Below are 22630 nucleotides of genomic sequence, written 5' to 3' on the forward strand. Positions count from 1 at the left end.
TTCTGGACAGAGAGTATTTTTCTATGTGAATATTTGCAAGCAAGATACTTAGCTGAAAGACATGTTCTTTTTGAATGTGTTTCATTTAATGTACCTGAACAGATTGCATATGGGATAATGTATTAATAACTAATCTCAGCAGGTTCATCGTACCTTTAGCTTCTGAAGGGAATAACAGCTTTGATACTTGACATGCTTTCTAAATATATAGAGCTGATGCGTTCCCTGCTGCTCTTAACTCTGAGTATAAGGATACTGAAGGGATCTAAGAATCTACAGCAATGAAAAAGACTTGAGTAAACAGTTATAGTTAATTATGAATGAGGGCCATCTCAAATCCAGGTACCACTTTGTACCTCAAGATTAAAAAAAGTAGGCAAATTAAAAAAAGAAATCTTATTCCAACTCTAGAATCTTTTAGTCAAGCGTGACAGGTAGCAGTTATAAAACAAATACTAGATCTTCGTATGTCCCTAATCAGACCAAATTCCATTATAGTCAGTCACAGATAAGATTTGTTATTTGCCTCCCTTTTCCTCTGATGTGCAAAAGATTCTGGTTGCAGTTCAGAAAGTTCTAACACATTTTGGCTAGATGAGAAGAAAAAATATGTTCTATGGAGAAAACACAAGGGAGAGTGATAAAGTTTATTTACAAAAATAAGCATACACAGCTCATTATCCTTTATTGTCAGTTGTACTATTTGCTTAAATTGGCTTTGGGAACATGCATCTATTTGAGTATATAATTACAAGTTTAATTATTGTATGTTACATGCTTTCAGCAAATGCTTATAAATTTAGCTCAAGAGTTTTTTAAAAAAAGGAAGTGAGAGACTTGGTTGTATCCTATTGGTATTTTTTCCAGATAAGCACAATGGAGCATGAGCATGCTGTGAAAAAACATGGATATGAAGCTCGACTGAAGGAATTGGAAGACACCAGTCAAAAGTCTACTGCTGAACTTAGACGTTTGTTGGTAGCTCAGCAAAAAGCAACAAATCGATGGAAAGAAGAAACAAAAAGTCTTAGTGAAACTGCAGAAGCCAGGATCAGTAAGCTAAAGTAAGTGCAAATTTGTTTTTTGGCAACTGTTACAGTTCTGGTAACCATTTGCTATGACAGTATGATGGTGGAAAGCATTGAAGGGCAAACCATCTAGAATAGATGATGTGCTTGTAGCAAATAAAAGAAAAAATTGTTGTCTTTAGAACATTTTAACTTAACCCTTTGTGAAGTTAGCAGCTAATCACTGAAGTTGAAATTTCACATCTCATTGATGTGTATGAATTTTGTAATGACAAAAAGTAAATGGAATATATTCTTTTTAATTTTCTCTTTCAGAATATAGCATTCTCAGTGTAGAAAAATAGCTTTGTATTATGAAAACTCCTATATTTATCACTATTCAGAGCAGTCTTCATCAAATCAGTTGTGGAATGAGTCTCTAGACTTGTAAAATAAGTTGAAAAAAGCATATTGGGAGACATATCTGATGTTCTCTTCCGAGCACTTGGTTGTCGTTAATGAGGATACAAATGAGTTTTTTGATTGCCTTAAGCAAAAATATGATGTAAACTTTACTTTTCTCTTAATTCATACAGGTTGACAGGTAACTGGCTCATGCTTTTATTCCCAGCACAGAATATAAGAACATTTTCAGTCTTGAGAGGCCATGACAAGGGCATCTCACACAGCAGACACAGACTACATATCATTTCTAGAGGCTGGGCAATAAAAACATGTATGGTGCCTGTGAGCCTATATACAAACAGGCAGCAGTTGGCTTAAAAAAATAAGAAGGTGAGTTATTGGAAATGAGTGAGTAGTGAAGGAAGCATCCCAGTGAAAAATAAGCTATTTTCAAGTCATGTTTGAAATAAATTCTACAGGCCTTTCTTTGTTTTAAATGCATACTGCTGTAGGTATTGTTTGTTTCTACTTGTACACACAATATCCATTAAGATACATTACCAGTCAGTTTATGAAATACGCAAATGTGACATCTTTCATTTTGGTTTTCCTTTTCACTGTAAGGACACATTGCAAAGTGTTAAAATTTAAATGAATTTATCCATGCACAGTGGTTTTCTAGTGTCTTCCTTTTTTGATACTGCCTTCCTCCATCTAAGCTTCCCTGCGCATTTTTGGCTGGCAGGTAGCAGACAAACTGTGGCAAATTACGAGCTAACACACAATCATTCACCGTCGCTGGCCAGGTAGGTGGTGTTTGTGAGGTATAGGAGGCGTATAGGAGGCCACATTTTCAACAGTCTTTCTTGAGAGGCAAAGATGTATGTTTGCTTTATTTGATGCCTAAGCTCAGGAGACTCTGTCAGTCAGATCAAGTTGCCTATAAATTAGAGATTAATTAGCCTCATATTTTTATAGATCTTCTAAGTTTATGTCTTCAAGATCTCCCCCTTTTCAAAATTGGTTGAAAACTGGAGGAAATTGAGACTGATACATGATTACTTCTAAACCAGAAAGCCTGATTTCATAAGTCTTGTTTCTTTGAATGGTTAGACAAGAGTATAATGTTATGTGTACCTTTTAGAGAGGGCATTCAGTGGTTTTTAGAAGAAAAATCTGGGGCATGCAGCTTCGTGAATTTGAGAACTTTGAAATTACCTTTTTAACTTCAGCCACATCAAGTTCAGGATGCACTCAAGTATATTTCTTTGTTCAGATTGATTTTAGAAATTGCTTACTATTATGTTAACAAGGAAGCAAAGATTTTACCATACTAAAATTGGAAACCTATGAATTCTAGCTTTTATTTCCTTTGGTGTAATCTGTAAATTTTTCATGTTCCATTCTAATGGTTTGCAACTTGTCAGCTTCAACCATAATGTTTCCAATATCCTTGTTACAATTTTAAGTCAGATTTTTTAAGCATAGTTTGACATTTCTTAGTTGTCAGAATGCTTGTGGTAAAAGTAGAATTAGAACGAAGTTTCCCAACATGAGCAAGGAAATGTAACTTTCTGTTGTAGACAACATCTGCAGGTTTACCATACCACTACTCTAACTTGTTTTTTGAACTTTTGGGAGAAGAATGTGAATTTGGTCTCCAGTGAACTTTGCAAACAGCAGTGTCGTATGTAGCATGTACAGTTCATCCCTTAGAAACTATTTTCTTATGTTTTTAAAGTGACCCACTGTCAATCATGACAAGTTGTACCTATCCTCTGTTCAAATAGAGGAATACTTATTGATGACCTTTCTGATTTAATTGAAGCTTCACTGGTCAACCTAGAAGCCCTTTTATTTTTAAAGTACTCCTTTTATAGTGGTTATAACAATTTTTGTAGTCATCTGTGATGACTAGTTCAGTTTAAACTTTTTCAGATAGACCAAAAGCATGCTAACACTTTGGCCTATTTTTCTAGATAAAAAAAAGTCCTACGTAGTCCCTCTTGTCATTTTCACCTCTCCTAAGTAAGCAGGGTTTTTTTATGTTTTCAGTCCAGATATAGGCTGGATTTATTGGCCTTTAAATATTCTGCATTTTATAAAGATTGCTAAACAGTGTTTGTTGTTTTTTTTAAAGCAAAAAGTGTCTTTCAGAAGAAATCATCACAGTGTTCATTGTGTCTGCAAGACACTAGGAGCTGTGCATATTAACTGACAGTCTTAGTGGTACAGCTTCACTTTATGGCTGCATCTTCGTAATGCTTTTTTGACATCTATTTTAAATGCAGTAACTAGAGATTAAAAATATTTTGTAGTGTTTCATGGTAAAGTAAATTTTAGCTGTTAAATTTGTAGTTTATTTGCTGTACGTGAAATTAGAAAACTGCCATAGCTGAGCATCTATGTTCATAACTGAGATTCAGAATATAATTCAGCAACTTCCAATTAAAAGGGAAAAATTGCAAACTTCCAAAGCAATTAAAATTGTCTGTGAAACAGCTGCTTTCCTTCATGAAGCTTTAATGCAAAGTGTTAAAATGTTGCAATAGTGGCCCAAAAGCTTTAGACCTTATTTATCTGCAGCAAAATGCTGACATAGAAAATATAACAGACAAGAGAGGAAGTCTGTTTTGTGAATCTGTATGAAAAATAGATATTAAATTTTCAAAATGCCCCTGTTTATGTGAGAGACTGCCTGTGTGGTATCATCTGGGAAACCCCTGCATTAATTTATCATTCTGTATCAGCAAATGCTGCCTGATCTGCAGAATAGAAAAAAAAGTTCATCTCATTATAAACTAAGTCTACCCTAAGCCCATCTGGTTCTCTGTCACTTTAGTAGGCATTTTGATGCAAAGTCTAAAAGCAAAGTCAGTTACATTTTAAGACGATTTTGTTGGTGATGCTTTTACATTTTTGTATAATCAAGAATCAGAGTTTTTTATTGGAGAAGATTTGATCTGCCTAAGAAGGAAGCTGGCAACAGCGACAAGTTAATTCTCTGATAAAAGGTTGTAATTTAAAATTAAATAAGGAATTTCATCTAAGTCTGTGCAGTGATGTTCTGATATTATGTTGACAAGTAGCTATGACAGTACCTATAAATAAATATTATTTATATTTAAATTTATATTTAAAACCAGTTTATTTTTTATATGTTATGTGCATTACCAGATACTTAATTATATAGCATAGAATGCAGTTGGTATGAAAACTAGCTCCTGACCTGCACAGTAGAAGTTACTCAATGCAAAATCAAAGCTCATATTCTAAATTAATAATTATTTATTTTAATCTTACCACAATAACTCTTGAATAAGCATTTTGTGTGCAAGTGTACAGAATGGCAAATCACATCTTACCTTGTAGTGAACTAAAATAAAATTGCTGAATTACTTAAAGAGCAAAACAGTTTTGCAGCCAATGCACTGATAGATTTATCATCAAGACCACTAACTAGTAGTGATACTGGCTAAACACAGCCTATTGAATTACAGGTTCTGTTTTGAATGTCCTCTTGAAGCTAATGCAGGGAGTCATACCAGGAAGTTTTATATCAGACTCCAGGTGAAAGGATGATGTTCACCCAACTTTCCTATATACATGTCTTACTAAGTTTGTGTTTTTGAGAGGGTTAGTTAAGCTGTGAACTTTTAAGGAAAACTTAATATTTTCTTTAGAAATTTCATCTGTCTTGATTGGGCAGCAAGGGTATGAGCTTAGATAAAGATACTAACATAGCCTTTTTGGGTTTCAGCATAGAACTCCCTAAGCGTGTCATGTTTATTTAATATATTTTGAGGGCAGTATGAGGCAAACCTTAGCAATTAATGAAGTTACTGTTTTATGTATCGGATTCCTGTAAATGTATGGGCAAATACAGAGATTGTGCTGGTGACATAGAATTTCAGTTTTTAACAAGAATTACTACTCTTACAGCATAGTAATGTGCTTTACAAGTGCATGTTTTTCATGAAGTTATAAACTTCCTTAGAAAGTCATGCCCGTGTCTACTGGGGAGGCACATTACATAAAAGTGCTTAACATTGCATTCACCAGAAGTTTGCTGTTAGTGCAGCTCTCGAGCCCTAACAGGCATTGAGTCAGCGTCCCATTTAGTGTAGGTGTTTCCCATTCCTCTGCGTTAAATTCATGATCTGTTGCTTGTTTTGGTCTCTCCTCATTACTTTCATTTTCCATGTGAAAGTGTCTGAAACATTTTGGCTTCTTTACTAACTTCCTGGCAACAGCTGCTTACTTTTCCATATTCTATGCTGCTTGTTTGTTGTTTTTCAGTGTGTTGTGTTTTATTTGCGAAGTATAATACATATACATAAAGGAAACATTAAATAAATGTTTTTAAGAAACAAAGCAACATTAGAGAACATTAGTTGACTTTTAATTTTTTTAAATTGAAAAGTAAATTTTCAAGCTCCAATAGTAGAGCAAAGTGATTTTTTAAATAGCACGAGAATCTAGTAACTCAGTGAAAAAAAATGTAGATAAAAATGTTAGTAAGTAAGTCGATAATTTTAAGCTTCGCTGAAAATTACTCAGTGCTTTCTTGGGCACTTGGGTCTCGGTGTAAGTTAAACATATAATCGTTGCCTGTGAAACTGAATTTGGAATAAAAACAGTGCTGAAACACTAGGCAATGAATTGAATACTTGTAGACTACATTCCACCATTTTATTCAGAAAAGTACAATGTATTTTTCATATATGAGACAAAATTGTCTTCCTTCTAAGCATCTTAAGATGCTGTACACTTTTAGAAGGATTTAGTGGTAATAGACCTTACCTTCATCTCATAATAAGGGCAAGGAACCAGGATTACTTTGATATACTTGTGCCAAAAGGCAATCTTGAAGGTAACTAGGAAGGTCAGTGCTTCTTGCAGCATAGGTCATACTTCCAAATAAAAACACTACTCTTGGCAGCATGACTTGTGACTAGTCTTTACCCTTTTTATTCCTGCAAAGCGTCTGGTCTTGCAGACTATGAAATGAAGCTGTTCTGAGTCTTGATTGCATCAGTTTTAGATGGACTATGAGTTTTAATGACATTTACTCAAGTGAACTTAAACTACAGTGAGATTATGAAAAGGACGGCAGCTATGTACAGTTATAGAATAGTCATTCCAGTAATTACTGTTAAAAGTTTTAAAAAAGAAAGTGGTACAGTGTTCATATTTAAAGATAAGTTGTCCAAAGGCTTTTGCTGTTGAATTTTTGTTTTGTTTTGTTTTGTTTCTATATATATGTATGTTTAAAAAAAAAAATTGTCTATGTCTTTATATATTTATGTATATATAAATACATATAAAAATCTCACCTTCAGAGTACTGGGGCTGCGTTTTAGATTTGTGACCAGAACCATGTTGATAATGCAGTGATGCTTCAGCTATTGATGAACAATGCTTATGCAGTGCGAAAGCCTCTGTTTCTCACGCTGCCACCCCAGTGAGTATCCTGGAGGTGGGCAAGAAGTAGAGAGGGGAGGTAGTTGGGAAAGCTGGCCAAACTGGCCAAGCCAATAAACCATTCATAATAATCTAATTCTCAGAAATTAAACTGGATGAAGGATTTTACAAAGTAGGTGGGTGTTCCTCTTTTGGTGGTGGGTGATTGCTTTTGCTTTTTTTCCTTTCAGTTGCTAAACTATTTTACCTGAATCCATGACATTTTTCAGTTCCCTTCTAACCCTGTCCCTCATTCTGCTGGAGTCCATGTATGTAGGATTTTTTAAGAAACAGAGACAGCTTTTTTTGTTTTTCATCACAGGATGTAGAGCTTACAGTTTTACATCTGTAGATAACAACTCCAAGATCACTGTCAGTTTGGCCATATTTTGGGGGGAAAGGTACTGGCTAGAACTGTTCTTATTACCCTACAGCATTGTGAATAAGGCTATATGGTTCTTCATATTTAATCTGAGAAGAATAAATGGCAGCAAAGTTAGAAAATGAAACCACTAATACCAAGATAATATGAAATTTATGAATGGAAGGAAACAAACCTCAGTAAGAAGAGAACGCAGGTTAGATCGAGAAGGTGTAAGAGAGAAAGTTCTGACAACAGAATTTAAGCAAAAACAGGGTAATCAAATCTGTAAGCAGTTACTAAAAGAAAATGCAAATGAAAGTCATTACACAAATTTTAAAGGGGGGTGGGAGGGAAAATTATTCATTCATTGTTTAAAGTCCAGTGCTGGGCCTTGAGTAGGCTGTATTTACACTAATGAGGTTAAACAAGGAAACAAAGAGGTCGTAAGACAAGCTGTAATAGATGGTTAATTCCTTCTAATTCACCTATTGGTATTTTTCATTCTTTTTAAGTTCTAACCCTAAGAATGAGGAAAAAAGAATGGGGGTAAACTGAAATTTGGCAGATAAGCAGTGGCTACATGTACTCACTAAGCAGAATCCTCACCAGTGGTCAATACAAGGAGCACATACTTGTTGAACATGATTCTGTTCTGGACCAGAGATCAGAACAAGATTCACAGAGAAAATTGAAGTGTCATATTCAGTCAAATGATTGCATTATCAATAGAATGACCTTCAGTGCAGTGTAACATGAAAACTGCAGATGGTAAGAATATGGATCTTGTAACTTGAAAACTTTACAGGAAATTTATAGTTCTGTCAACTTTGCAGTGAATTGCAGCGAATCTTTGGTCTCTTAGACTCGTGATTGTTTAGTTAAGGTACAAATAAGCCTGAGTAGGGGTGGTAACATATATACAGTTTTGTTCTCTTCTTAGAAAACTCTTAGAAAATAAAACTCTTCTTAGAAGAGAATAAACTGAATCTAAGAGAACAATCAGCACATAAGATAGTTTATAAACATTGGCTTAAATAATAGAGTAAGTACTTCAAAAATGGCTTCCATGTAAAAAATCATTTAAGTTAATTCAAAAATCTTAACTCTCTTCAAAGGAAAGTGTTAAATACTAATATGAAAATACTAGTATGAAAAACTAGCACATTTGTAACCTTAGCTATCTGCCACTATTGTCTAGTAGTAAGGTATATCATTTTGGAAAAAAAAAAAAAAACACATTTGTTGTAAAATTAACTAGAATTATAATCATCACTGCTTAAAATGGAATTCTTGCCATATTGTTTTTAAATTTAAATAATGTGCTTAGCTTAAGTCATAACTTTCTTCTTACCTTATTGAAGCTATTTCGTGTGTCTTTGTTCCAATTTCTGTTTTTGAAACATTTCTGTATCATAGTTAAGAGTTTCTGACTCATCTGTAGCTGTGTGTCTTTATCGGAGTTCTCAGATTTATCTTTTCTATGTTTGAAAAGAATCTATCTCTGAGGAATAACCTTTTTTCTTTTTTTTGGTCTATGTATGAAGTGTTGGCCAGAGCCACCTTCTCCTTCTCCCTATATCCTGTACAGTACACTGAGTGAATTGCACAGCATCTTGAGATGAAGAAGTTTCCTCCATTTCCAAAACATTATTCTTGGCTGCACTTCTGTAATGTTTGGCAGCCATAACTGCTTATTTTAAGATGTTCATTAAAGAAAAAAATTAACAGGATGAGAGACAGCTGCAGGTACTGGCAGTATACAAAATTCATAATTAGTAAGACTAACTGAAGCATATTATAGTATAACTCAACCAAAAAAACATCTGGCACATGCTATATTTGTCATATGAGAGCTCCGCAGAATGTACTTGCTACAGCTGGTGAATTTATCACCCGTCTGCCAAAATACTAAAAGCTCACCTTTTGTTTCCTGCTCACTTAACAAAGACAATATGCCATAGAGACTGATTTGATTATTCAGCAGTTGGAGTTACCACTGCATTTTAATATTAAAATCTCATAATATGTATTAGGGGGAGGGTTAACAATCAGAACAAATCAACTGTCTGTCCTGACAGCTGTCATATTTCCTTATACTTACAAGGTTAAACTGTTTGCTTTCAAAACATGTTCAGTGTGATGTAATTACAAAATAATTTCTTGATATACAGCTGTACCTGAGCATACAAACTCCATTTATGATCTCTGCTGCTAAGAATGCTAATTCCACACCACAGAACAAAGAGAGGAGACTGATTGTTTTCACTGAGTAAGAATTCTTAGTATTAAAAATTAATTTTTAGGTACTCTCCTTAAGATGACAAAGCATAGAGATGGTTTGTCACAATTTGATAGTTCTGTATTGTCAAAGCCTTTTTTACAAGTATAGTTAAACTTGACCATAAGCAGTTCACACATTGTAAGCTGTAGCATTTGAATAGTTTATTTTGAAAAGGTATGTATGAAAAAATGTGAATTGTGTGAAATTTTTGTATTGCTATCAAAATGGCTTATAAAAAATGAACTTTAAGACAGTTTTCAAAAAACAGCTGTTCATTAGGACTTGTGTACTGAAAATGGCTCGTTTGGGTGCATAATATTAATTGCATTATTAATATTAATTGCATTATTAATAATTATTATTTTATCTTCACTACTATACAAAGTTAGGATCAGTAAAACTCATGTGGTGTGATAGTAAAAAGACCACTTTGAAGAAGGGAACATATTCCTTATGAAATGTTGCGTTGTTGTCTGTCACACAAAGCACAGAAAGATTTGAGTTTTGTACTTCAAAGTATCTTCAAAAATGTCCATATTGAAGTCTGATTATAAAACACTCATTAGAATTTTAATCTAAGAATTAAATGCATTGGGCAAATTCATAGTGTATTTGATAATATGCCTGTAAAATAAGATAAACATCAGGAAAGCCCTGTAAATTGTTGAATGCTTGTGACAAAGTTCTTTTAATTCTAACTAACACATTTAATTCCTCTGCCATTACAGTGGTGAATACACATTCTGTTTGTAGTGCTTTTGAAATTAATGTGTTAAGAGCAACACTGTAATTAAAAATATGCCACAAGCCCATACAATGCAAGAAACAGCCTTTGAGATCATGTTCTGATAACTGATGCACTACCTTGTGTTAATCAGCATCTTTCTTCTGATTAATAGAAGTGAGCTGAGTCAACAAAAACTTCGTACCCAGGAGCTCATTTCTCAGCTGGAAATGGCAAATGAAAAGGTAATTGAGGTAAGATATTGACCGATATGACCACTCCTTTCAGTTACAACAGAATGCAGATACACTAGGATCTTAACAGAAACCCATTTAGATGAGTTATGTTTCTGTTTTTTTGTTGTTTTTTTTTGTTGTTTTTTTTTTTTAATTTTGACAGGAGTAGACATAGCTTGAAAACACCACTGTTTCTGCTGACTGTTGTGTTCAAATGACAGGAAGACAAATTAACTTTACTCTCAAATTATTAGGAAAGGTAGTAGAGAGATCATCTCTCATGGTTACCAATCTGGTTCATGGTTCAGGAAATGTTTGTGAAGAAACTTAGGCCTATGTCTGCATATCTCCAAAAATGAGGATGCATTGTGTTATGGATAATGTAGCATATGCAGAGAGATCAGTTTTTCAGCATACTATATGTATAGTAGAATGTACACTTTATGTGTACATATGCATACAGATAAAAGCATTATTCATTAAAAATTAAGGCCATGGCTGTTTTGGAATGTGCATTGTTCAATAATTAACGGTCACTTTAGAAAACAGCTACCCTGTCAGTCTGCTTCATAAATCTAGGATAATATGCAGTTCTGGCTAGGATGAATCCTTGTGTGTTGTTTTTTGTAGTGCTGTATTATTTGGAGGAGAAAAATGGAGTTAAGGTGGGAATAGATTTTTGAAACATGTTAAAGAATGGTAAAGAAAGGCTTTATACATACTATTTGATGAAGGGAACAGAAGGCAGCTGTAGCAAGATTAATACCATATGTATATTATTTTTTCCCTTTGAATATAGCTAAAATATTTATATTGTAAGATAGTGCAAATTAAATTATCTGGATTGAAATGCCAGTTTTGTGTCTTACTTCAAATGGTGAAATGAATAAAACTTCCTCTTAAGATTGCTGTGATCGGAAAAGTGATAGGATGTCATATTTGAGCTGGAAACTGTCTGTAATTTGTCAAAAGTGTGTCTTGAGTGTTATTATATGTGGTAAACAGCTCCACTTAAATTCCTCTTGCTTTAAGCTTTTCATTGCAACAGGTATGGATCCGGTAAAGACAACTTTACATTTGTAACGAGGTACTTCGTTTCCACAGGATGAAAAATTAATGACAGAATATCGAGAATACATCAATAGGCTTCAAAAGCGACTAAGCCAGGCAGAACAGAGGGCGGCAACTGCATCACAAAAGGTACAAAACTACAACAGTTCTCTAACTACAAAAATCTCATTGAATATTGCAAAAATACTCACTTCATGTTATTGCCAAGGCAGAGGTGGTCTTCGGTATTCAGTATTACTAATGTAATTTGAACAGCAATCTTGTATTTTGAATGTGTCATCACAAAACTGATGCATGTTTGATTAAATGCTGCTTTCTGAGAGGATGCTTAACTGATGATGTAGATTTGTTTATGGAAACAAATTTTACATGTGTGGTTCAAAGTGTGTGAATGAAGGTAGATTGCTTCCATATTCTGCCATATAGAAATGGCAGCAAGTTTAAAAAAAAAAAAAAAAACTCCTTAAATAATTTCTGCTCTTGTTTACATAAGCAGGCTTGTTCTTTTAGCTTGGTGTAACCTGCTGCAGCAGTTGGAAGTGATGGCTTCATGAAACACAGAAGTACCTATCTCCTGGCGAGTCTCTGTCTGAGAACAGAGCACTGCTTTGAAACAAAGCATGTCTTGAGTTGCTGGGTAGAGAACAGCATTTATAAAAATGTTAAGCAGCACAGCTGTTTTGTGGGTATTTTGTTTGGTGTGTTTTTTTGGCCAGCTTCTTGCTCTAATTCATTGCATGGCTGCATGAATAGCATGGGGAAATTTTGTGCAGTGAGTGTGGGACAGAACTGATGGTGTGGACCTGGTCATCAAACTGCAACCTTGCGAACCTGGCATGTTGTGTGAACTCCAGAGGTTGTTAATTTCTTGTCTGCTCATCTGCATTTTCATTAGTCCAGTAGCAATAACCCCAAGGACTGTGGAAAAGTACACACCCCTGCAGTTGTCATAAGTTACATATAATAATTAAGTCCTGTGATGTCAAAAGTACTGAAAATTACGCAGACAGCATAAGAAATAACTTGTTTTTCTCCAGGCCATGGCAAGGGGGGAAGGCAGGGATGGTGCATGTAGCTCACTACTATAGTAAATATGCCTAGTATGTGTTTCAGTGGTCTGAAAGCTTCAGACATGTTGTGTCTATTAGAGCTACTCGTATTCCTAAGACCTCTTTGTGCACCATTGTAATTACTTAATGAGCTGAATTTTTGCAGGCTTCTTTTCCAGTTCCCTTACAACTCAATTCCAACTTTGACCGGTACTCTTCAGTATTTTTGGACATAAGGGATATTGGAGGGAAAGGTGGAAAGTTATTGTTTATCTTCTGAGAGAATTTAGGCTATAGTTGTTTCAACCTTGTGCTACCTATAATTATTTATTTTCTCTGTTGGACATCCCTTCAGCATTCTTTCCCCCTGCTATTTGAGCTGTATGTCTGGAAGCAAATCCTATGGAGGGCTCTCTGTCGGGTTCACTTTTTTGCCAAGCATATCTGTTGCTCAAGTTGGTTGCCTATTAAAACATGATCCTTTTGCCTCCTACTTGTATTTAGTGACTTAGGAAACACTGTTTGCTTTTTAATGTGGGTGACCCTGCATGAGTTGCAGAGAGGAAATGTTTGGTTAATCTAAATTGTCCAGTTAAGACAAATAGCTTTTTTTTTTTTCTTTTTTTTTTTTTTTTTTTCCAACAACAGTGAATAAACAGGCATTGGTGTCATAACATAAGTCATGTTTCCTGGCTGGAAATGCTCCCTGCCACAGCAAGGTCTATATCCAGTTGGTAAAAATTTGCTCTGGAAGACCAATTTTTATTTTTTTTTTAACCTCCTCTTTGTTACATGGATCTGTTTAGCTCTAATAGTTCTGATATGCTCTCTGCCTTAAAAAAAAAACATGGTCATACACCTTTCAAGGGAATGCATTCCTGGACTTAGTTACCCATATAGGAAGAGGTCCTGCTGCTCCAGAAAACATTGGTAACTAACAGTTCTGCACCAGTGTCCCAGAAAGATAACAAAGATTTGACAAGATGTTTATCAGCTGTATTGTTGTTCAGATCTTGCTGATAGTCTTTAGAACTGCCTTGCCCCTCTTCAGGCTTGTCAGAGGTTACTGCTGGCAGGACTTCATGTAGTGACTGAAGTGTCAGTGAAGCTCCAACAACTGGAATCAGCTTGTTGCAGAAGCAAGTTAGCTGCTCATGTTTGTGAAGCATCATGGAATTGACTTGGCTGTGTGATTCACTGACCAGTTTGGTAAAACAGTTTATGCTGACTGATGTTAAATCAGTAACTCTTTCATAGTGATAATTACTTTCCTTACAATTTGTGTGCTTTGAGAGATGGATCTGGTATGGATGGCATCGTCATTTCTCCTTTCACTGCTATAGGCTGAGGTAACTGATACGTAGTTGTTTCAGTTTTCCCATGAGAGATTTTGAAAGTATTTGAAAAATGCTAGACATCCATGTGGCATATATGTGTGTCTTCAGTAGGGCCTGCAGCAATTACAGCCACAGTTCCTGTATGGTAATAAACCATTCTCTTCACACGTTTTAAGCCTTTCAGTAAAATTAGAAATGTAAACCTGGATGATCAGGTGGCATGTCAGTAAAGTACTACAGCATGAAGATATTTAGCAGTGGCACAATTGGTATATAATACCAGTCAAAGGGCTTATCATGATGGATGTCCAGCAGGTCTGGGACCTGAATGTGATGGCATCACAAGAAGGAAATCTATGAGAAATAGCAGCACTGATTTTTCCACTCAAAGGGAACAGCCTCATAGTATATTTGTGTATGCAAGTAAAATACTGCTAATAAAATTAAATGTAGTGTTACATTTATTCTGTTGAGATTTTGTCAGTACACTGAATTTCTACGGGGGAAGAAGGCTACCTTGGAAGGTAACTAACCCCTACATGTTGTAGGGGTTACTATAAAGGTAAGGGACTTACATAAAGGACTAAGGACTGGCTGTGGTGGTTGGTTGATTGAGGACTGTACTTAAAGGGGTGGTTCCATGTTGGTTCCCCTCTCCCTGAAGAAACAAAGCCTGTGCCATATATAGAGTGCCACAAACCTATTTCCAGAGACACAGTACAAACCAGAAATGTTTGCTGATGTAGGTTAAAGTCTAATACTCCAGTTTCCCACCTTTTTCTTTCTTTTGATGTTTTCAACGTTATTTCAAGTCACTGTCATGGTGTGCATTCACACAAAGTTCTGACTTGGCCTTTCTGAAGAACAGGCAGGGGGAGGCAAGGCAGGAGGGGGCTTCTTAAAGGTATTAAGGAGATGAAAGTAAGACACAAGTAGGGTTGTCAGATGGGTTTTTGGCTCACTGCTGGATTGTAGGCTGGAGCTTTTTGCCCTCTAAGCCAAAGGTGACTGTTTCTCAGTGGTACATTATTGTGCACTATAGCTTGTGTGGTACTTTGATAGGAGAGATGATTATGAAGAAATAATATATTAAAATTATCAGTGGTTATTCAATGACTATGAATCTTAGCTTATTATTAAATAATAGTAATTCAGTGAAAAAGCATTAAAAATGCAAGATAATGTTTGCATAGACTTAAAATGTGTGTATTCTATATAAATATCTTTAAGCGTACTACCTAATCTTTCATCATCTGTAATTCTTTGAGATCTGAAATAAGATACAAGCAGTAATCATCTACAAAATGCATAATAAATTCTTCTGTTTACCCCAAATACCAACTTAACTAAGCTTGTTCCCTCTCCATGACATTTTCCATATTGAATCTGTACTGTTACTTAGATCTTAAAAAAAATTATAGGAAGCTATCTGTTTGTTCTTAATTACAGCTTAGCGTCATAACTTCACAGAAGAAAAAAGCTGCTTCGCTAAAGGAACTGGAAAACATTTAAAAAGATGTATTGTGTCATTCACACCATGTTGGAGTTAAGAAGATTGCTGGAGAAATCTTGTATTGGAGCATTAAAAGCAAATGCATAGCAAGGCTTGTAAAACTTTGCATAAACATTTTCTGTTTTACTCAGGTAAGAAGGAAGGGTGGATGAAGATTCTGTCTCTGCATGAGTAGTAAAGATAGGGAGAAGACTGCAAAATGATGTAATTAAAGTCCTTTAATGTAGCAGATGAAACACTCTGATACAGTGCTGTGGCATATTGGTCAGTTTTGGTCTTAAAAAAAAAATACCAGCTATATCCAGCTACAGAAGTGTTTACAGGCAATAGATGTTATTACACTGAAATTCTTAAGAAGCTTTGTTCGCATACTGTTAATACCACTTTTTTGGTAGTGCAGTAACTTGGGAACATTTTGAAAATCTTTTACAAGGTGTAGTAAGACACCAATTACATCATGAATGTCAAACAGTTGCTGTTTTTATGGTAGGTGTTGTAACTGGGAAATGCCTCCATTGCCTTCCATTTTTACGAATTCACTTCAGTTTGTTGTGATGTCCCTGGGAAACAGTTAATAAATAAAGTTATTTATTTATGATTATTCTTACAGCTAGTTCTTAAGGACCTTAATTTTTCTTCAGTTGTGCTTTTTTTTTTTTCCCTCTCCCCTAGTTACAACTTTTCAATTGTTCCTTGCTTTTGTGTTGACGTGCTGTCTTGGGTTGTGTATGTCTGGGAACCTTAGTTCTCTGGTACTTGAATTTGCACAAGGGTGATCATCCAGCTTTTACACACTTTTACATAGTGTGTTTGAATTCTACAGATGCCAGTATGTGACAATCCTCTTGTGTTCAAGTTTTTTCTTTGATAGATGAGAAACTTCATACGTATTATCCTCAAATTCTAGCTGAACTATTTTCTTTCAGCGTATATTATAAACGTGATACATGTAACTAATTTTGAAGTGCTGTCATTTTGAACTAAATTTAATTTCTTGTCATCCCTTTTAAATGTGAAGAGTGTAGTTCTGTTTTATGGCTTCTAATTCAGTTGATGGATAATGCTTACCCTGCTTACCTAGTGCTTGCTGAAAAGCATTGTTTTGGGATAACAAAGACCATGTGTCTGTCATAGTGGATCTTCATTGCCTTTGTGTTTTAGAGGACAGATGGGGGTTGATCACCATGTGGAAGTATGTTTGTGGCATCTCCAGAAAAGCATGCTAGTCTGTTAAAGTAGAGCCTATAAGATGGAAGCAACCTCAAGGAAAAATTCTGATTACCTCAGAGGAAGTTATTACTTCTAGAGTTGCACACACTTCTTTGCTCATGCTTTTGCAGTTCTGATATAGGCCTGCATCCACCGTAATCTGTAGTTTTGCTAAGACTTCAAAGATTTTTAAAGCAAATGGATTATATTGTCATGAAACCCCAGACAGTTGTTGCAGCGAGATTTTCATCAACCACGTATATGATATAGAGGGAGGTAAGTACCAGGCACCTTAACTTTCATTTGTGTAATGTGCATCTGAAATGCTGACAGACAACCTGGAAGATTTTGTGTGAGCTATGAATCCCAGTCACTCCTTAAAGGATGCTCTGTGAGGTGAAACCTGGCTGAAATTGGCAGATAATTGTGTGGTTTTAAGCAACAGTATTTTTGTTCCTTTGTTTCTGGAGGCACAAGACGTCATTAGCTTTTAATGGCGGCTACTACTCACTTTAGCTTTTGATGAAGCTCTTGTGTAAGGGTTATTTGCTGGAGTATGAATTACAACACAAGCATGTGAGAGTAAAGTGAAGGGGCATCAGAGCAGTCATGGCAGATGAAACTGGAAAGAATCAGATTCTCTCTTTGATCTGTCTGCCTGGTTCTCTGAGCAACTAAAAATTGGCCAGATAGGAAGGGGTGTGTGGTCTAAGTTTAGCTCATCATCCACCCCCTCCACTTCATTCAGTTTGGCTTCCTCAGGGGTCTTCTGGCACACCGCCCACAATGGCTATTCAGAGCTGAAACAGTCGAGATTTTTCAGCTTAGGTAAGTTTTGTCTTTCCTAGTGATTTAATGGAGTCAAAGAGTGGTCTTTGGAAACATGTCTTGGCTGTTTTACATTTATGTATTTCTTTTTATATGTCTTTGAAGAGTCTGGGTTTCCCCTGCCTTCCTTTCCCACCCTAATGCTAGTTCATGAGTGTTTTAAAGATGCTCTAGTGTGATGCTGTGCTTCCCATTACATAAGAAGTGCTATAGCAACTAACATCTTGCATTGCTGAGTACAGGCACTTGGTGGGGTGTCTGTCCATTCAGCCTGCTTATCTTGCAGAGTTAACAGGTAAGAAACCTGACTTACCCTTCCAGTGGAACATGAACGAAGATTTTGGACTTCGGAAGGACATTGTATATCAAAGAATTGAAATTCTTGGAGGTAAGCAACATGTCTTTGAAGATACCAAGAAAAAGTAAGTATGCAATTTGCTGTTGACTGGGTGGGCACAGCTGTCAGTAATGAAGCCCTATACTATTCCTAAACAAAATATTTTCTCTTGCAACCTTAGCATGCATTTTGATACCTGTAGTGATCCAAATTAAATGCCTCTTGTAACCATGAAAGTTGTTGAAATCATTGCAGTTAAGTGTATATGTGAAAACCCAAAGTCATTATTGTAAACCACTGTTGCAAACATATTGCAAAAATTTACAGCATTTATTCACATACAGACAAAAAGGCACAATTCTACTGAATATTTTAACAAAAAATACAGCTGTCTTCAACTAGGTCTTTATAAATACTTCAAAAAAGGGGTAAAATAAATACAGGATTGGGCCATGTAATATAAAATAGTCATCTCTACATATACTTTTTATTTCTATCTGTTTCTCTTCATGCACCTTTTTTAATTAATTTCAGCTGAATGGACACCAAAGCTAGGCACATAGTGAAAAATCTTCTGTACAAGGTTTTACAAATGTAATGACAAATTTTTCAATTTTCTGAAATTAAGATTTGTACACAACACGTATAACCCTTCATTTAGATTTGTGTGAGTTCATAACCTAACAAATGGCATTCCAGGCAACTTTACAAAAAGTTCAACTAGCCTACAGTTTGACATAATACACCAATCATAATCAAAGATTTCTTGGTCAGTCTGCACAAGGAAAGGTAATGCTCAGAAACAGAAATTAAGCAAATGGTCTATCCCAATAGAACAGAGGGCGTGGGTTTGTATTGTCACTGCTGCTTACGACACCTCTTTGTTGAGTGCTAAGCATGGGAGACAAAACTATCCTACAGATCTGGTCACACTGCAGTCATCTTACAGCTTTTTGTAATTGGGGTGGGGGAAAAGAGCTTTTTTGGTTTTGGTTCAGCATAACTTGAAACGTTAAAAAGCTTATTAACCTAAACATCAGGGAGCAGAACAGGTAAGGCATTAATTCTGCACAATGTTAGCATTCATAATAGTGCAAATTAACAAGATACCTCTTACAAATCGGTGTGAGGTTAAATGTTTACTTAGAATCAAAATTTAGATTATTCCATCTATGGCTTGACAAACAATTCCTTACATGGTCGTGAGCTTCTTACAGAAAATAGCAATGCCTGCCTTGAAAATGTTGCTGTATGTCAAGTAGAACTACCTGCACTTACCTTTTGTCTGTCGGTTGCTGATCAGGTAAGTGCTTTCATTTGATCACATCCCAAGAGCAACTACATCATTTCATGTTCACCTGTGCCCTGTTTAATTTTAACCTGTGTGAGTCGTGAGGTCAATCCAACTTCATGGATCCAGCAATGGTATTTTAGAAATATACCATGTTAAACAAAATACCCTTTTCTCACCGTCACCCCAAACACTATCAAAAGGTCAAGACTTAAAACTTTTAAAACACAAATGACAGGGACGCATTCTGTCAAAATGTGTAAGTAAGCGGTAACTTGCATAGCAAGATGGGGTGTTAATAAGCCTTTTTTTGATTGAATCCTCTGGAAGACTCATTTATGGCAGAGTTCTACTGTATTTTAGAATTTTCCCTGCTCAAGACGGAAGGGTCTAACATTAAAATGTAAGTGAACGTGGTAAGGGCAGGCTAGGAGTGAAAAATAATGGGATTTTGTTCTTTATGCCTGTATTTCTGTAGCACATTGCCTGCTTAAACTTCCTTTTAACCAGTACATACCTGACTTAAATCTATGCAGAATTCCAAATTGACAGGCTTCTAACAATCCAGTTACATGTGCACTCAGTACAAAAAGTACAATAATGAACTACTAATATTATTGCTCATAGCTTACTAGTTATTGCCATTTGCAATTATTTAAAAAAAAAGTATGCATATGAGTTCCCTCTTCCATCAAATCTAGTCCAGAATAGAATACTTTTTTCTTCATTTGACTGTAAAGAGCTAATCACAATTTATTGCCTTTCCATTTTATTTAAAAATATATATTTATGTCCATTTTAAAGTAACCCTTTAGTGTCATAAGCTTGGCTTTCCCAGTACATACCATTATTAGTGCATACGTGGTGGGCTTTGGGAAATCCTAATGACTAGTGCCTTAGAATAATTTTTCTAAAATTGTCAATGTATTCCAGGAGGCAGGTGACTGACTAAATGCTGCGGGTTATGCCAGAGGGCCCAGGAACCCACAAGCCTGCCCCCTCTCTCAGAACTAAGCTACACACTCAGCCTGAGTACCTTGAAGCGGTTGCAGTGTATGGCAGCTGCAGCCCTGACCTGCCCCTTCCTTTTTCTCCAGTGTAACACCTCAGTTACGTCTGGTTATCTCGCAGACCCAGTTGCACCTAGACTGGAGCTTGCGGAGGGTTTTTGGCTGCCACCTGTTCTCAAACTGAGTGCAACAAAAACATTCTGCAAATGGAGGACAAAGACCTACCACCAATCCAAGGCAAGTGACCATTTTTAAGGGGGTGTAGCAGTGCAATATGGTTAAATAAATAACCATCTTTGATTCAATACACACACTAGTTAAATTAAGAGCTTGTGCTTTTCTGAAAAGCAGGGGAAGGTAAGAGAATTGTAACAGTGCTGTTTTGCTAAAAGGGATGAATGCAGCCTACTTCCCCCTACCCACCCTATCCCCCCTAAATGTTTCTGTGAGTTACTTTAGTGTTCATCATCCTGGTTTAGTAGTGATGTCATTTCTCTGCTTGCCCGGAAAGGTTGCAAATAAAGGAGATAGAAACTTGTCACAGAATGAGCTGGGGAGCAAACAAATCCAGCTTTAAGAGTATGTAAACATGTTTATACAGCTTGGGAATAATGGGTTATCAATCTGTCAGTCCGTAGTCACGTCTAAGAACTCTCCCCTCTCACACCAATAAATAAAGTGAAGTTGGCTTGTAGGCAGTGACTCTACTGACCATGGTGCCGCGCTGCCCCGTCAGGATGCCAAGATGCTTCTCCTAATAATGTCCGTTCTCCTGCTGATAGAGCTGTTTGGACTGAGCCTCTGCTGTCTGCATTTTTTTTCAGCCACTTCAGTTTCTGAGTCGCTCATTTCTGCATCGGGGACGTACCCATCATTCTCGCTGTCAGGCTTTAGCTTGCTTTTTGCCCTGTCCTTCGGTGAAACTCTGCCCATGCCCAGGTAGGGGTAGCTGGAGTTCTGGCGGCATGTCTCCTCTGGGCTCTCGCCCTGCTGCTGCCTCTCCCCCTTCTTTGGAATTCGGAATCCGCCCCAGTTTTTCACCGGGCTGGTGGGCGTCGTAGGCACTTTAACTACTGTCTGATTAGAGTTTACTTTGACAAGACCCCCATTGCATTTAGGCACTATATCTCTCCGTGTGCCAGGTGCTGACCTACCACTGGAGTGGTTCACAGCCCTTTTGTTTTCTGATTGCCTCTGAGAGAGTTCCGTGGGTCTCAGTGGTTTGTGGTTGTGTTTGGAAGTTTTTTCCTTTAGTTCTGCCTTGATTACCTCGCATTGTGGACGATTGTCTCTTCTTTTTCTGTGGTCTGGCATAACTATGCCGTTTTTCTGCTGTGCTGATACAATCCGTGTTTCTGCAAAGGTCTTGTCAAAATTTAAAAAGCTACCTGGAGCCGCGCCACCTTCCCTCTGGTTGGGCTGCCTCAGCATGGACTTGCTGTTGTTCCCAGAGCTATTTCTTACTCTGTCTCTCTTGTGTGTTTTTTTCAAAGAGTGCGTTAGAGATGTGCCCATTTGTTTCCTGAAGAATGCAGAATGCCATTTTAAATCCTCTATCTTAGGGGCGTCGGGACCCAAAGATGGACTATTGAACAACACCACGTTTTCCATTGACGAGAATGAGGAAGGCACACCTAAATGTAAACACACTGGGTTAGAGTCAAGCAGTCCATGTCTGGGCAAACATAACTTTTGTTTTGTACTTATTTAACTCCATTCTTCAATGTAAGTGGGTGTTTGGCTGCCTACCCAGCATCTTTACACCATGACTGTGTGGCTATTTCCTGGTTTCCTAGTTAATACGGTAACTTTGAAGTTGCTCCTCTAGGAGAAAAGACTACTGTCAGTGAGATTAGGCAGAAAGAAGTACGTTGTTGCAAAGAAACATGTACTAAATACTAAATGCAGTGGCACTGATAAAGCACAAACCTCCTAGACAGCATATGGCACTTGAATGTAAGTCACAGTGTCTCTGTCGTAGGAGCCATTAAGGACTCACAGCAGACAGGACCTGAAGCAGCAAGCTGCTCCGTGCCCATTGGTAAGAGCGCAAAAAAATGGGTTTCTATAGCAGCATGCCCACCATTAGCGCTAGGCAAATTCTCATTTTTTAATTCCAGTCTGCCAATGCCTGGTGGACTATACGAGATTTTAATGAGAATAAATGAGGTCCTGCTTGTCCTTCAAAATTAGTCATTAGTCTCTAGCCAGATCTTTCAATGCTTGTGCCTGTGGTGGTGTGTGAAAAAGATAAATGCCGAAGCATACCTGAAACTCTTTCTTGTTCCAACTGCTTTGCGTAGATGTTAAATATCTGTTCTTGAACTTTGCAAACAGATCTCTTGATTTTCTCCCTTCGGGTCACCATGTAAGTGAGATTACGCACCTAGAAGGCATCAAGTTGATGAGTTTTAAAGGAATCGTGTTTCTATAATGCTGTAACTCAGTGGTTCAAATTAATTCAGCTTAAGCACGCTACACCATTTTAACAAGGTATGTTGAAGG

The 22630-nt window shown here is 36.6% G+C and overlaps 2 protein-coding genes across 23 annotated transcripts in view; one reads left to right on the forward strand and one right to left on the reverse strand.

The window, feature by feature from the left end:
* The window catches only part of SCLT1 (sodium channel and clathrin linker 1), a 47869-nt gene extending 25251 nt beyond the window's left edge, over positions 1 to 22618 (forward strand). For 2 of the 9 annotated variants that reach the window (XM_072037438.1, XM_072037431.1), the window contains 6 exons: positions 868 to 1064; positions 10420 to 10498; positions 11585 to 11680; positions 15387 to 17487; positions 17774 to 21765; positions 22463 to 22618. In XM_072037438.1, coding sequence (XP_071893539.1) covers positions 868 to 1064; positions 10420 to 10498; positions 11585 to 11680; positions 15387 to 15449 — 435 coding nt within the window. In that variant the 3' untranslated portion in view covers positions 15450 to 17487; positions 17774 to 21765; positions 22463 to 22618. Of the gene's footprint in view, positions 1 to 867; positions 1065 to 10419; positions 10499 to 11584; positions 11681 to 15386; positions 17488 to 17773; positions 21851 to 22462 lie in introns of all 9 variants that reach the window. The other 7 variants (XM_072037433.1, XM_072037435.1, XM_038179068.2 and 4 more) reach the window with 7 other exon arrangements.
* The window catches only part of JADE1 (jade family PHD finger 1), a 107428-nt gene continuing 102933 nt past the window's right edge, over positions 18136 to 22630 (reverse strand). For all 14 annotated transcript variants that reach the window (XM_038179065.2, XM_038179059.2, XM_072037428.1 and 11 more), the window contains 2 exons: positions 22394 to 22511; positions 18136 to 21759 (listed from right to left, as the gene is read on the reverse strand). In XM_038179065.2, coding sequence (XP_038034993.1) covers positions 20858 to 21759; positions 22394 to 22511 — 1020 coding nt within the window. In that variant the 3' untranslated portion in view covers positions 18136 to 20857. The remainder of the gene's footprint in view (positions 21760 to 22393; positions 22512 to 22630) is intronic.

This window comes from Anas platyrhynchos, chromosome 4 (genome assembly GCF_047663525.1).
Source record: "Anas platyrhynchos isolate ZD024472 breed Pekin duck chromosome 4, IASCAAS_PekinDuck_T2T, whole genome shotgun sequence".
Lineage (NCBI taxonomy): Eukaryota > Metazoa > Chordata > Aves > Anseriformes > Anatidae > Anas > Anas platyrhynchos.